Raw genomic sequence first — 13,816 nt, 5'->3', positions numbered from 1 at the left:
TTAGGGACGACGGACCGTCGATGAACTTTTTTTTTTATTTTGCAGTCCGGGCCTCGAGCTTGAAAAAAGACGGGCACCCCTACACATCAAGACCAACCGGATGCTATTCAGGCGTTGGGGGTGGTTAGGAAATAAAAAGAATACAATTCCAGTAAATGAAACTACAGATCTCGCAACTGAGTGTGCCATGAGGCTCGCCAGCACGAGCATGCGACTGAAATGAAGAAGTACACAGGTCAACAAGATGTCAAGATACAAGAGGTATCTATGTCCTACGTTTCTATGTAGACTGTTCCTCCATCTCTGTCTCCCTCCACACCCTAATGATCTGCAACTTCTCCCACCCAGCCTTCTTCCCGCTCTCCCCAACCGTGACAGCCCTCCACCCGCCCCCGAACTCTTCAATCCGGCCCTTGACCTCGTCCGGCTTGTTCTGCGCACACAGCAGAATGTAAGCGCACCCCCTCGCGCTCAAGACCCCAGGCAGCGCCTCAATCAACCGATCCGTCGTCTCCATACCGTCCCGCCCGCCCGCGTACGACAGTGAAAGCAGATACGAGTCCTCGTCAAACGTCGTCTTGGTGCCGGCGTCCGCGACGAGCGTGGCTGAAGACTGCGCGGGGAGCTCCGGGGACGGGACGTAGGGCGGGTTGAAGACGAGGACGTCGACGCTTGCCGGACGCAGCGGGGTCGTGAGGTCGCCCAGGGAGGCACCGAGCCAGAGGGAGGGAGGGGAGGCCGTGGACGGGTTGTCGGCGACGGCGCGGCGGACGGTGGAGGTTGTGGCGTGGCAGGCGTGGCCGTTTAGGTCGATGCCTGCGGTGAGGACGGTGGGTGTGCCGAAGAGGGTTGCTGCGTGGGCGGCGAGGAAGGCTATCACGACGCCGGAGCCGGTGCCGATTTCGACTACCAGTGGGGCTGCTGGTCTTGACTTTGATGATGATGATGATGTTTCGCCGCCGAAGCGTGATGTGAGGAATGAGGTTTCCGACGAGGCTGAGAGGGTATCCAGGAGGAGGTACGAGTCCTCTGCTGGCTCGTACACACGCTCAAACGGAACGTGGGAGGTATCTGGTGTGGGCAGCATGTTGGGTGAGGCCTGAGAGGGTGTGTAAGTCTCAGTGAGATGAAGAGTGAGTGGATGAATTCTTACAAAGTAGTGTTGGGTCTTAATTCCGTGAAGCCGACTCGGCATACAAGGTCGCTATGAGGACTTCGTTGATACTTGCTATGTACTTGGCTTTGTGAAGGGCGCTTGCTGCTGGTTTGACCCTTGAGAGACGACGGCTAGATGAAAATTTCGGGGATGAGGTCAAAATCCAAGATACCTTTGTCGGATGAAATTTGTGGGGTTCACATCACTCACACCAACCACAGAACAAATTCACGATCACCCACTTGCATTACAATGCGTTTGCAGTTACCAAGAAGATTTGCCAAAATGTACACAATTTGATTGAGATGTAAATATATAATCATGAAGAATTCATAAATCTTGAATGTTAACTACAAAATCATGTCTGCTTGCTCAAAAATCCAACAACATGTCTAGTCGATAATACCATCAGGTAAGAAGCTGACATAGTCCAAAGGAGCGACCTCGGGCCCGTCAGGCGTACCGACAATCTTCAGCGTATCGCCCTTGGTCACCTTGATGCCAGGGAAGTTGACGCGGATGGCAGAGTGTCCATCCAAGAACTCGGACGGCCAGTGGCCCAACTTCTCCTCGCTGTTACCCCTCCACTGGCCGACGGCGACATCATTGATGTACGCGACGTACGAGCACTTTCCTCTAATGACGTCAAAGTAATTGACAGCGAGGGTGTATGTTCCGGTCTCGAACTCGACCGTGGCGGATGCCGTTCCGGCCGTCGTGTTGGAGCTCGTCACGATGGCCTTGTAACCCGACGCCGCCTCAAAGGGGTCGACGTCGACGACCTTGTATCCGTCAAGCGTCATGTGCTCGGCCTCGATGCGGTACTTGTAGTTGCCCACGCGTCCCGCCTCGTCGGGGATGCTCGACTTATTCCAGTAAAAGTTGTTGATGGAATCGCGCCAGACGAGGGAGTGACCGGCCTGGTACTTGAGCTTGAACAGCACGTGCTCGTAGCGCTCCTCGTCGATGAGACCCTTGAGGGACTCCCACTGCGGCACAAATGTCTGCGCCGTAGCCGAGCCGTCGTAGTGCGCGTCGTAAAAGTGCTGAATGACCGTCTTGCCGCTCTTGAGCTTGTGCGTATAGGGCACGTGGTGGAACCAGAGGAGCAGGTCGTCGGGGGTCGTCTCGATCTCCTCGTACATGGCCGCCACCTCGGGAGGGTACTGCCCTGCGTTCCTCGTGCCGTTCTTCACAGTACGGTCCATTCCGATGCTGTCTCCGTCTGCTCTGGTCCACTGACCCCAACTGTTGCCGTCTTGGCTGCGCGGGCTGAACTTGGAGTTAGTCATGGGGGAAAAGAAGGATGGGTGTAGTTTTGCTTACCTAGGACCGTAGTGAGCGTAGAGGATATCAGTCAAGGTCTGGATGCCCAGATTGCCGCTGTAGCTCTCGTAGGCGGGCCAGCTCTCCATGGACATCTTGGTAATGGTGTCGACGATCTTGCGGTCAACACCGAATGTCAGACGGGTCCAGTCTTGGACAATGGCAACAACGTCGTCAGCAGGGTTCCACGCAAGTCTGCCGTAGGCGTAGAGGTTGGACATAGCCAGATGGCTTCCCAGCCATGTCGAGTTCGCGCCGACATTGATGACACCAGCGTAGCCGCCGAGAGGCCTGTTGAGGCGCTTGCCAGAAAGAATGTCGCTAACAACAGAAGGCTGACCGTCAATGCGCAGATCAAAGTCGAGGATCGTCTTCCAGAGAGGAGGGAGGTAGACCAAGTGATCCTGCTGGCCGAGATACTCCTGGGAGATCTGCAGCTCGATGGCCATGCTTGTGTTCTTCAAGTTGGCAAACAGGGGCGACACGGGCTCCCGGACCTGGAAGTCAATGGCGCCGTACTTGATCTGGACAATGACGTTGTCATCGAACTGGCCGTCGAGGTGCTTGAAGAACTCGACCTGGGCGTTGGCACGATCAGCGCGCCAATCGGACTGGTTCAGCGTGAGATGGTCGTAGACAAAGGCCCTGAACATGACGATGCCCTTCTTGGAGCCGTGGTTCTTGAGCTCCTTGGCGAAGAGGTTGGCGCCATCTGCCAGCGTCCTGTTGTAGGTCAGGGGGCCGGGCTGACCCTCGGAGTTGGCCTTGACCAGGTATCCAGCCATATCGGGAATGCGCGCGTAGAGCTCATCGGTGATATTTCCCCACCAGGCAATGACAGTCTCGTCGAGGGGGTCGAAAGTGGAAAGGTTGCCGTATGTCTGGGGTGAGGCGAAGTTGAGGGAGATGCCCACCTGAACACCCCATGGCCTGAAAGCGTCGGCAATCCTCTTTAACCCGTCCATGTTCTCGGGGGAGAGGAGGATGGCATTGGCGTTGACGTTGTTGACGATGATACCGTTGATTCTGGCGGACGCCAGCAGACGGCCGTACTGGGAGACGCGGGTCATGTCGGTGACGACCTTGAGGTTCTCGAAGAAGATGGAAACACCTCCGTACTACTCAAGTCAGACATGTTCGCATTCAATGATGGTCCGAGGAGGAGAATGAGGAGGAGGGAAGATTGCTTACACCACGCTCAATGCTGCCATGAGTTCCTGTGCCATCCATGTTGTCCCATTGGTTTGCCCATCTGACAGGAGCAGAAGGGTTTGTCGCATAAGTCACCTCGGTGAAGTTGCCCTGGGCCAACAGGCTCAGGTACTCAAAAGTACCGTAGAGAGCACCCCTCTCGTTCTGTCCCAGAATCTTGACACCATCTCCCTTGACGCTAAGCCAGAAGCCATCCTCAATGAGGTCCGCTTGAATGCCCTCACTTCCACAAGCAGCAACGTAGTCGTCAACAGTAGCAATGACAACGGAAGCAGCAGCACAGGCGTCCTGGCCGATAGAAACGTCTTTACCGAGGATGCCTTGGTAGCCCTTGGTCAATTCGGACAAGGCGGAAGCAATTGGGCCATTTTCTGTCGCATTGAGGCCGATGACGGTAGAGGGAAGAGATTCGGCAACGCCGGAAGACTTGCACTCTGGTAGGCGAGCGTAACGCAACCAGCCGTCGAGGCCGTCCTCTGCGGCAACGAGGCCGAGAGAGGCAAGAAAAAGAAGCTTCCACATGACGTGCAGTCGGTGGAAAGAGGTGCTGCTGGCGAGAAGAACCAGTTGGAGAGAAGCACTTGCTCCAAAAGACCTGTTACATGGTGGGATCGGGGGTGCGCGAGCTTATAAGAAGAAGCGCTGGTTCGTTCATCGACACGCGAGCGGTGCACTGGGGGTGGGATTCCCAGATCTGCGGGACTCGCAGGACCAGGAACAGGAAAACATCATTTTTCCCACAACCCAGGCCTTGTCAAGTCCGAAGTCTCTCAGGGTTCCCGGGTTCCCAATGCAACCGGCCGACAGCGGTGATGAGCGGATGGGGTTGACCATGGTATTCAGGCTAAAAGGAAAGCCGACATATTCATCCATGGCTTGGGTGTGGGGAAGCTCTGGGGGAGACCATTGAGGTCGGACTACCAATCTAACGTCTTCCCGAACGACTTCAATGGATCCTTCGACAATGTGACCCCTTTCATCTTGAGTCTAAACAGCGACATGCGGAGAAATTGGCACTAGCGGAGAGAACCTTGACTGGGGGGCAGGAATTATCGTTGGGTGTCTGGCTTGGAAAGGGGAACACGTCCCGGTGTTAAGATAGAGAAGAAACCAATCGTAGGAAGGTTTTCCTGGATCACGCAAGGTGCCTTACATGACTTACAGCTCGTTGTAATAGAAGGATGAAAACAACGGTGTAGCCTCAAAACAAATGATTGAGTAAGGCAATAGCAAGTGAACGAAGAAACGTCTGATGTTCTCATTTCCCCGCATGGGGAGAGAGAGACAGGAAAGCGTGGGGTGAATCGGGGAAAGAAGGGTGGGGAGATGGTAGGTAATTTTTTTGGAAAGAAGCCCAAAAAGAGGGGAAATAAACAGTTCCCAGGTCCGGCCGGCACTGCTTCGGGTATCCATGTTCCATGAATGACTTCACCGGCTCGGGTTGCCCTTGCTTCTTCTTCCCAGCTCTTTCGTTGAGGACTGATAAATTCTTAGGGGCTTATTCACCAGCTCGGACCTGCAATTTTAGTCCTCTCTATGCGGTAGAAACGTTAATTCCATGACTCAAGTCAACATGAGAAAGCTGCTTGCTACCTTAGTGATCACTGATCATTACGCAGCAGAGCCGTAGTAAGATGATACCAGCGTGTGCTACTGCTGATTGTTCCCCTTCAGAAGGCTCATAGTCAGTCGACTTCGGAAGAGCTACCCCGACCCCGAAAACCCCAACGGCCCAGCTTCCATAACTTCGCTTTTTCTTCTTTTGCTCGCTTCCCCTCCGCCATTGCCTTCTCTCCTCGGGTATCAAACTCGAACCACGCAGGAGAAACTTCCTGGGCCATTCAACTCCCATCACCTAGAATCGTCATCGCGTCTTGGCCCTGGGTAAATACACGTTAGCCCCAGCACTAACCCATCTGCGCCTCAGCCTCCCCCCCGGTCACCAGCTTCACTTACCCAGCTTGGCAACTCCATCCACCCAGACATCAACCCTCCCACGTGCCTCTTTCGTCTTTGTACTTTGCGCCTTCATGATATCCGTAAATTTCCACCGTCTTCACATGACAGCGCAGCAGGGGACCTCGATCCCAGCGTCCTGCTTACTCGGCCCCGCCCCGATCTTGATGCCGTGCGTGATCTTCTTGATCACCCGCGCCTGGTTGCGGTCGTAAAGCCCGTACAGGTCGTGCGTCGGACACGGCCGCTTGTCCGCCATTTGGAGTCGCAGAGGCCTCTTCGCGATGCCGCTGCCGAATTGTCCGCATGTCGTATAGCCCATGCCGGGGCCGCATTGCACGGCGATCTCGCCCCAGACGCATTTGCACTTGACGTGCTTGTAGATGAAGACTTCGCACATCTTTCCTTTTTGGAGGGGTATGATATGGCAATGATGATGACGTCGAAGAAAAGTCTTGTTTATGGTGTTCTTGGTCTCGACTGCCGCGATATGAAGGTAGGGAAGTGTGGACAAAGGCTGAAGTTTGGGAAGGTGGAATGGTACGTACGGGCTAGGTAGATGCTACTTCCTACTTCAGATTACAGGCACAAGATATTCCCAATGTGTTGTTTACTTATGAGCAGCATTGCCTTTGAAGATACTTGATTCCATACTTTTAGGCATGCTTTCTACTTATATAAACATCATCACACGCCAGAACTTTGCACTCCCGTGTCTGCCAATGTTTGCACTACAACTACGTGGCTAACTCGGTGACTGGGTCAGAGGCGCTTCCCCATCACGAAGGGTGCTGCTCTCCCCAGTACCGAAGCCTCGGTCAGAGTAATCCTCGGCGTCCAGCATGCGCGCCAGCAAGGCCTCGATTCTCAGGGACGTTTGCTCGAGAGAATCCAACCTGCTGCTGACGTCTTGCATGTCCTCGCTTCCCGTAAAGGACCCGCGCAACTTGGACGACACGCCCGGGAACATCGAATCTCTCCTAAGAGGCGACTTCTTCCGCATGGTATCATTTGTGATGGACCGAGTGAATTGTCGCCGGATGAGATGGTGCGTGAGCTCGTCGTCCACCGCAATCTCCTCCTCGACGGACTCGGGCGGCGGTAGGTCGAACACGGCTCTTATGTCGCGGTGGGCCGTTATGCGCCACTTCTCCCAGAACCATTGCTTGACCCTCGGGTACAGCGTAAGGCTGCTAGACTGTTTCTTCTCCGGCTGCGGCGCTGGCCAAAGGATTCTGCGTTCTGCCACCGCGATGATCAGTAGTAGCGGAAGGTTGACTAGCCGAACGCTAGCTACATGTATCTTATGGAACCATCGCGGGGTGAGGATGAATTTGAGCGGAATAAGGACGAAGACGGCCAGGATGTTGAAGGGGGGCTGGTACGCAAAAATGGCATCACCCTTGACCCCTTCTAGGGTCAAGACGGCCTTGCGGAACATTATCTCTGCAGTCGCGTTCTTAACGATCGTGCTAAATGTATTGGAAAGCATCGAGACGAGGATGGTGAGGAACAAAGTGTTTCCCAGGAAGGCGAAAGCGACCATTAGGACAGGACCTAAGATGGGGTGAAATTGTACCTAGTGGAAATTACTATTAAGCCTGACGTATGGAAAAATAGGCGAAGAAGAAGGGATTCTTACCGATTCGTTGATGCCCGTCCCGTCAAGTCCAAACCAGATCCAGAGCATCCACTTACTGATAGTGCTACAGTTGGATTAGAAGCTGTACAAGGTAGGCCAGTTCCTGGAGCAACTTACACTGGAGGATGTGCACCTTCACCAAGCCACAGAAGCGACAGTAGAAAGCCACCGAAACACCATGCCGACAAGAACGTGAGAAGGACAAAGTCCGACATCATGGACCGCAAGGAGAGAAACACCAGATTATCCGATAGCAAGTTGAAGGCAAGACGCGGGACCAGTACTGGGGCACCCATCGCAAGTACGTCGAGAGCTTGTTGTTTTGGAACAAGTTCTCCGACTCGAGCTCCATGGATGCGCAGTACCGCGTATACAACATAGATGCCAATGAAGCCAACATCAAGGAAGGACCACAGATTCTGGGTGTAAACGTGCCTGTCTTGTCGTGAGTGACGCTGCTGTTTGTAACAAGAGTTGGGTTCTCTTACCAGCCATGCTCCAAAATAGTAGCAAATTGATCGAGAGACCACCCGAAGGCATAGACGGCGAAACAACCTTCCAAGACGGTGAAAGTCTCAGGCTTTCGCTCGGCCATGACAAAGAGATAGAGCGCCAGCAGAATCAGGAACTGGAAAACCTCGAGAATGTTTCTGGTACGAGGCACAAGGAGTCGATATTGGTCCAGTAGTGGCCCTTCGCGTGGGTTGTAGAGTGAGATAGGCTTGAGTTTGTAGTGGTCTGGAATAATGTCCATAAAGCTCGAAGGAGTGTAGACAATACGGCCTTCGTAAATGGCATCGACGCTTGAGACCGTTGTTAGTGTCTGCCCCAAACTATAATCTGCAAGGCGAGAACCTACACTTTCTGGCAAGGAGTAGCACTGAGGAAGTATTTACTCTCAGTCAAGATAGCAACTTCGAGCGAAGGAAGCATACGGTTGTAGCTGCGATAGGACTCCGTCGAGGCTGCCTCACGAATCCCGGCCGGTGCCATCTGAAAGGGCTCAAAGCCGGCAACCAGGATGTGTGCTAGCAGCACTAAACCATCAGGCCCTTCATTGTCCTCGCTAAAGCGCCTCAATATCCGCGTTGCCACCAGCTCGCATAGAGCTGCGCGACTGTAATTGACATTTTGCCGATTGTTCAAGTGAGATTGCTCATATAGGAACTGAGCACGGTTCACAAGCAGGCAATACACTTGTGACAGTCAGGTTATTTGCAACAAAACGACTCCGCGCAATCGAGATCGATCTCGGTTTCTACGAGATTGAAGATCGAGGTGAGAGAGACGGATGACTTTGAACATACCTATGGAGATGTCGTCGAGCTCATACAATTTGTCGACAAGTGGGCGGACGACGGCGATGTTGATACGCACATCACGAAGTTGTTCCAAACTCAAATAGTCTTCAACAATGGAGATGATGTCTCGTCGTATACGGTGAATATTCGTGTATACTGGTAAGTGGCTGTGAGGATTGACCATGCAGCCATAGAGAGGAACTTGAATCTCAGAGGTGTGACTGGCACGGTTCCGTTGCAGCAGCGGCCGTTCTTCCGGAAGCTGGAGGCGTGCCCGTCGGGTGCGCTCCGACATAGTATGGCCGGACTGTATCGAACTTCCCTTCGTGATGGGATAGAATGTAGCGTAGGCGACGGTGATGTGACATATGGCTGGAGCTAGGATCGATAGGACATTTAACGTGTAGACAGAGCTCAGTCGTACGTAATAAGTGAGCTATGGGATGTTTGGCGGAAAAACTGGCGGTGATGGTGAGAAGACGGCGCGAGACACCCACGTGGATAGTGGCAAGTTAGGGGCTGCCCCCACGCTCTCGCCTGTCACAATCCGAGTGGGCTGCTCAAGTTGTTATGCTAGATAGCCGGGGAGTCAGTTACAGCCAGGAAGGTGCAACACTAACAACAACAAATCCTAGAGTGGTGGTGGGGAGTTGGTAGTAGGGTGACCGCAAGAGACAACAAATGTCGGCGCCTCACAGATAGCAGAGATGACGCAGATATCGGTAAGGTAGATATTAGATAGGATGCGGATGGAGTAGGGCAGGGGACGACACGGCTCTTGGCTCCACGGTGCATGGGGACGCTAAAAGTAGAAGCACATCTTTCAATGCGAGCCTGAGCCCGACAAGGTGGTCTGGGGTAACTAAGGCAAAGAAAGCATCGCCCGCGCGTCAAGTTGTGGAATGTTGTGGAATGTGATTCTAAGCCAGAACTAGCATTCATGAAGCGGCAGCGGCAGCGGCGGCATGCTGCATGTGAAGCATCGGCCGCGTCTAGTACGGGATATACTGCGTATAGTGATGAAGAGAGCCGCAGAAGCAGCGGAGGGGAGATACGCCAAGCCATTACAGAAGAGAAGGACAAAGGAGAAGGAAAGTAGTACACACTGACTCGGTGTCCAGGTTGCGACACGGCAATATTGCTGGCTCGCCAGTTGTTCAGGAATTCCTCTTTCTTCGTCTGGTGTGTGTAGTCTCATGAATGACGACACATGCGTCGCGCGAACGCCCGGCTGTGTCCGAACTGTCTTGTCCTAAGCTTCTGCAATGTACGCTGCATCAACTGGATCCGTAATTGATGGGTGAAGAAGACTGAGATAATTCAGCACTCGCGCTAGCAAGCCTTCTAGCTGGCTGTGAACTCGTAGCTCCTAGGTACTGAGGAAGGGGGGACGGGAGTTTGAAGTCGTGCACGGTGCCTCTCACCTTTCTCGGGCTGCCAACTTTTGTCGTCCGAGGCAATTGGAGGCTACTCTTTGCTGCAGTTCTTCAGCCCAGGCATGGCACACCTTGCAGCATCCAGCCTGAATCCAAGTGATTGGGCCACAAGCTGAGTGTAGTACCGGTGCACTGAGCGGTGTGTGTATGTGTGCATGTGTTCAGCTCCACGTCCACACCCACGTCTTCTGAATCTGATGGGTCAAAGGAAAAAAGAGCGCTAGCCGCATCAAGCGTCAGAGCTTAGCTGCTTGTATTACATAATGCCACTCTTGGCCGACGACGCCTACCAAAAAGTTGCTCTAAACAGTGCCATCCAGGGACCTTATCTTTCACGCGGTCAATATTGGCGGGGCTCATGGAGCTATCTTTATATATCGGAGCTCACCAAAGCTCGCGGTAGGGCGGTCGATGCTCTTTTGTAATAAGGTAGTTTTTGATCTAATCGCCGGCATCAACATGGGTGACCTCTCAGGCACCTTCTGAAGCTCTCAACATTGGGGGATATTTGTTCTTTTTTCATTGTAGGATAAAGTGCGGTAAGCTACGAATTTCATCATCGATGCTCCCATTCATCCCTCCATTGCGCATTTCCTATACGCCAGACGTTTCTCATCAATTTTTTTCACCCCAGTCCTGCCGAGTCTTCCGGGAAGAATACTACCATCGGACTATGGAACGCAAAAGCTCATCTTCGTAATCGCTAAACCACTTTACAGGTTGACAGACTTGCGGAAGTTGGCACCGGCGTAGACGGCGTTCTCACCAAGCTCCTCCTCGATGCGGAGGATCTGGTTGAGCTTGGCAAGGCGCTCGGAACGGGCCGGGGCACCGGTCTTGATCTGGCCAGCCCGGATACCGACGACAATGTCGGAGATGGTGACATCCTCAGTCTCACCGGAGCGGTGAGAAACCATGACACCCCAGCCGTCGGCGTAGGAGTCCTTGGCGGCCTGAATAGACTCGGTGAGGGTACCGATCTGGTTGACCTTGAGGAGAAGGGCGTTGGCAGCCTTGAGCTCAATGGCCTTCTTGATGCGCAGGGGGTTGGTGACAGTCAAGTCGTCACCAACGATCTGGATATCCTGGGTCTTGTAGAAGTAGCTCCACGCCTCCCAGTCGTCCTCGGCGAAGGGGTCCTCAATGCTGACAATGGGGTACTTCTTGGCGAGGTCAGAGTACTGCTGAGCAAGCTGCTCGTAGGTGATCCACTTGGTGGGGTCGCTGTCGGGGTTCTTGAAGTCGAGGTCGTACTTCTTGGCGTCCTCCTTGTAGAACTCGCTGGAGGCAACGTCCATGGCGATGTTCATCTGGCCAGTGTATCCGGCCTTCTCAATGGCCTCAGCAATGAGCTCGAGGGCCTCCTCGGCAGTCTGGATATCGGGGGCAACACCACCCTCGTCACCGACGTTGCCGGCGGATTGGCCGTACTTCTTCTTGGCCAGACTCTTCAGGATCTGGTAGACCTCGGCACCCTGGCGGAGGGCCTCGGAGAAGGAGGGGGCAGCACTTCACAATTGTTAGCTGATGGAACAGAACAGGCCAAAGGAGACTCGATGCGTGGGACAACTTACGAAGGAACAATCATGAACTCCTGGAAAGCGAGGCGGCCACCGGCGTGGGAACTGTAGCATGGAGTGAGCAAATGTTGGATGATAGTAGTAGCAAGGATCGCTTACCCTCCGTTGAGGACGTTCATGAAGGGAACGGGAAGGACGTAGGGCTTCTTGGTACCGGCCAAGTCGGAGACGTGGGCGTAGAGGGGGACACCCTTCTCAGCAGCACCGGCCTTGGCGACAGCCAGGGAGACACCGAGAATGGCGTTGGCTCCGAGCTTGGTCTTGTTGGGGGTTCCATCGAGGTCGATGAGGAACTTGTCGACCTTGGTCTGGTCCTTGACATCAAGGTTCTCCTTGATCAGAGCAGGGGCAATGACGGAGTTGACGTTCTCAACAGCCTTGGTGACACCCTTGCCAGCCCACTTGGTCTTGTCACCATCGCGGAGCTCGCAGGCCTCGTGCTGGCCTGTTCAATGGGTTCTATCAGCTTCTCGATACTTTTTATCTCTCGGCAGGGGTAGGATGCGAGGACGAGGACGACGTACCAGTGGAAGCACCGGAGGGGACGATGGCACGGTGAAGGCCGGTCTCGGTGACGACGTCGACCTCGACGGTGGGGTTGCCACGGGAGTCGTAGACGTAGCGAGCGTGGATCTTGGTGATGGCCATGTTGTCTCGTGTGATGGATTTGTTCCTAACGAAGAGGGGAGAGAGAGGTCAGTAGATGGTCGTGGGGGGAGGGAAAGGCTTTATATTGGCAGAAGGCAGAAAAGAGACAAGTGGGTGAGTCAACAATGTGATAGGACCGATTGGGGGAAATTGCTAAGCTTGCAAGTGCTCGCTCCTTGACCGGACAGCAAGAATTGCCTCAGGGTGGGATGGCATGGTGGGGTGATTCTTCGGACACAGCTTGCAAGCTCCCAGGTGTTTCCCCAAGACTATCGCCAGGTGCAGTGGAGTGGAAACGTATGATGAGACAACTTACTTGTGGAGTTTTGATTGATAGAGCCGGAGTAAGACCTCAGCAATTACTTGCGTATGAAGAAAAAAAGATGAGGTTGAAGTGATGGAAGAGAGGTTGATGGCGACAGAGGCGGGGGTGAGGGACAGCAGGAGCACGGTGGGAGCAGATTGTTTTGGAGGGGTCGTTTCCCTCCTCAGGTAAGGGTAAGGTAGGTACCTTCGTTTGCAACCCCACCTGCCCTGCTGCTGCACCGGAGTCCTGAGTCCTGACGTGAGGTGAGGTACCTACGGTAAGGTATCATAAGTTGCTTAACTTAGCTCGGGGCAGGTGCCCACGGCGCCATTGGATCGCTCAAAAGATTGGGGGTATCTTGGACGGGTGCCCAATCGCTTTTTCTCGAGACGAGGCGGGGCATCTGCCCTGTTAGAGCGCTACATGGGCCCCAAGCTCCAAACGGCCAAGAATATCACAAACCAGCTTCGTTTCAAAGTATCTTTGGTACTGGTCTTAGCACCGCCTCACCACGATAAATGCATCATTGGTGAGGGCCACCTCTCAACAAACCAAGCAATGAAAACGCTGCCCTGCCAAAGCGGCCAGCAGCTGGGAGGGATCTGGAACACGTTTCTGCCCTTGTCTCTCTTCATTGGGCCGTTCTCGCTATTCTCGTCCCTCGTCCCCAGCCCCGAGTCCGGCCTCATAAATTCCATGGCTTTCTGTGTCTTTTCCAGGTGCCCTAACCAGTCACTGACCTCGGTCCTGGACAAAACAAAGGCCGTTGCCATGTCTTGATTCCTTGCCCATCGGCCGTTGGCATCCTCGTGTGGTCTGATTGGCTGCCCACAACCATTGTCTCTCGCACAACGGCTCTCCAGCCATCCATCATCGGGATCTTGTGGACTCTAGGGACTGAGCTTGCGTCAAAGTGCGTCTTCGACAATCTACAAGTCCCGACACCCGATCTTCAAGACGTCTTTTCCCTGGCACCCCGGTCCAACGACGAGCTGCTAATTGGCAATTGAGATCAAACAATGGCATTCTGACTCCACAAATGGTCTGGGACAGGCTGTACGCCATGGATTATCCCGAGGATGTTGCTCGGAATAGCCAGGTGCTAATGCGGTTCTTCCCGATCATGGATCCCGACCCCGTCACCCCGTCTAGTAAAGCCGGGGTAAGACAAGTGTAGGGTCGGCAGGCAAGTCATTCTGTAGGCAGCTGATATTGCCTAGAGTAATTTTGACCTAATCGTCTGGAGCTCAAG

At 53.9% G+C, this 13,816-nt stretch overlaps 6 protein-coding genes across 6 annotated transcripts; 1 reads left to right on the top strand and 5 right to left on the bottom strand.

The window, feature by feature from the left end:
• Window positions 1-280: 280 nt before the first annotated feature.
• CPAR01_14755 (uncharacterized protein) lies at window positions 281-1,087 on the bottom strand (the record flags this gene model as incomplete). Its single annotated transcript, XM_060499005.1, has 1 exon — window positions 281-1,087. One exon carries the CDS (start codon window positions 1,085-1,087, stop codon window positions 281-283), a length of 807 nt encoding a protein of 268 aa, XP_060342468.1.
• Window positions 1,088-1,548: 461 nt separating this feature from the next.
• On the bottom strand, window positions 1,549-4,528 carry CPAR01_14754 (alpha-glucuronidase A; the record flags this gene model as incomplete). The annotated part of the gene is made up of 4 exons (XM_060499004.1): window positions 1,549-2,428; window positions 2,483-3,600; window positions 3,674-4,289; window positions 4,500-4,528. The coding sequence occupies 4 exons, from the start codon at window positions 4,526-4,528 to the stop codon at window positions 1,549-1,551; spliced, it is 2,643 nt and encodes an 880-aa protein (XP_060342467.1).
• Window positions 4,529-5,750: 1,222 nt separating this feature from the next.
• Window positions 5,751-6,050, bottom strand: CPAR01_14753 (uncharacterized protein; the record flags this gene model as incomplete). Its single annotated transcript, XM_060499003.1, has 1 exon — window positions 5,751-6,050. The coding sequence occupies one exon, from the start codon at window positions 6,048-6,050 to the stop codon at window positions 5,751-5,753; it is 300 nt and encodes a 99-aa protein (XP_060342466.1).
• A 345-nt stretch (window positions 6,051-6,395) lies between these two features.
• CPAR01_14752 (nonselective cation channel) lies at window positions 6,396-9,029 on the bottom strand (the record flags this gene model as incomplete). The annotated part of the gene is made up of 6 exons (XM_060499002.1): window positions 6,396-7,229; window positions 7,293-7,356; window positions 7,410-7,727; window positions 7,781-8,095; window positions 8,152-8,488; window positions 8,600-9,029. Coding segments are annotated over 6 exons (2,298 nt in total), but the record flags the coding sequence as incomplete, so codon positions are not given.
• Window positions 9,030-10,742: 1,713 nt separating this feature from the next.
• CPAR01_14751 (phosphopyruvate hydratase) lies at window positions 10,743-12,257 on the bottom strand (the record flags this gene model as incomplete). Its single annotated transcript, XM_060499001.1, has 4 exons — window positions 10,743-11,538; window positions 11,604-11,654; window positions 11,709-12,054; window positions 12,134-12,257. The coding sequence occupies 4 exons, from the start codon at window positions 12,255-12,257 to the stop codon at window positions 10,743-10,745; spliced, it is 1,317 nt and encodes a 438-aa protein (XP_060342464.1).
• A 1,211-nt stretch (window positions 12,258-13,468) lies between these two features.
• Window positions 13,469-13,741, top strand: CPAR01_14750 (uncharacterized protein; the record flags this gene model as incomplete). The annotated part of the gene is made up of 1 exon (XM_060499000.1): window positions 13,469-13,741. A coding segment is annotated over one exon (273 nt), but the record flags the coding sequence as incomplete, so codon positions are not given.
• Between the last annotated feature and the right edge of the window lie 75 nt (window positions 13,742-13,816).

Source organism: Colletotrichum paranaense, assembly GCF_030867605.1.
Source record: "Colletotrichum paranaense strain IMI 384185 chromosome Unknown Scaffold_16.1, whole genome shotgun sequence".
Taxonomy (NCBI): domain Eukaryota; kingdom Fungi; phylum Ascomycota; class Sordariomycetes; order Glomerellales; family Glomerellaceae; genus Colletotrichum; species Colletotrichum paranaense.
The sequence above is the reverse complement of the archived record's forward strand: the minus strand, read 5'-3'. Positions and strand labels throughout refer to the sequence as shown.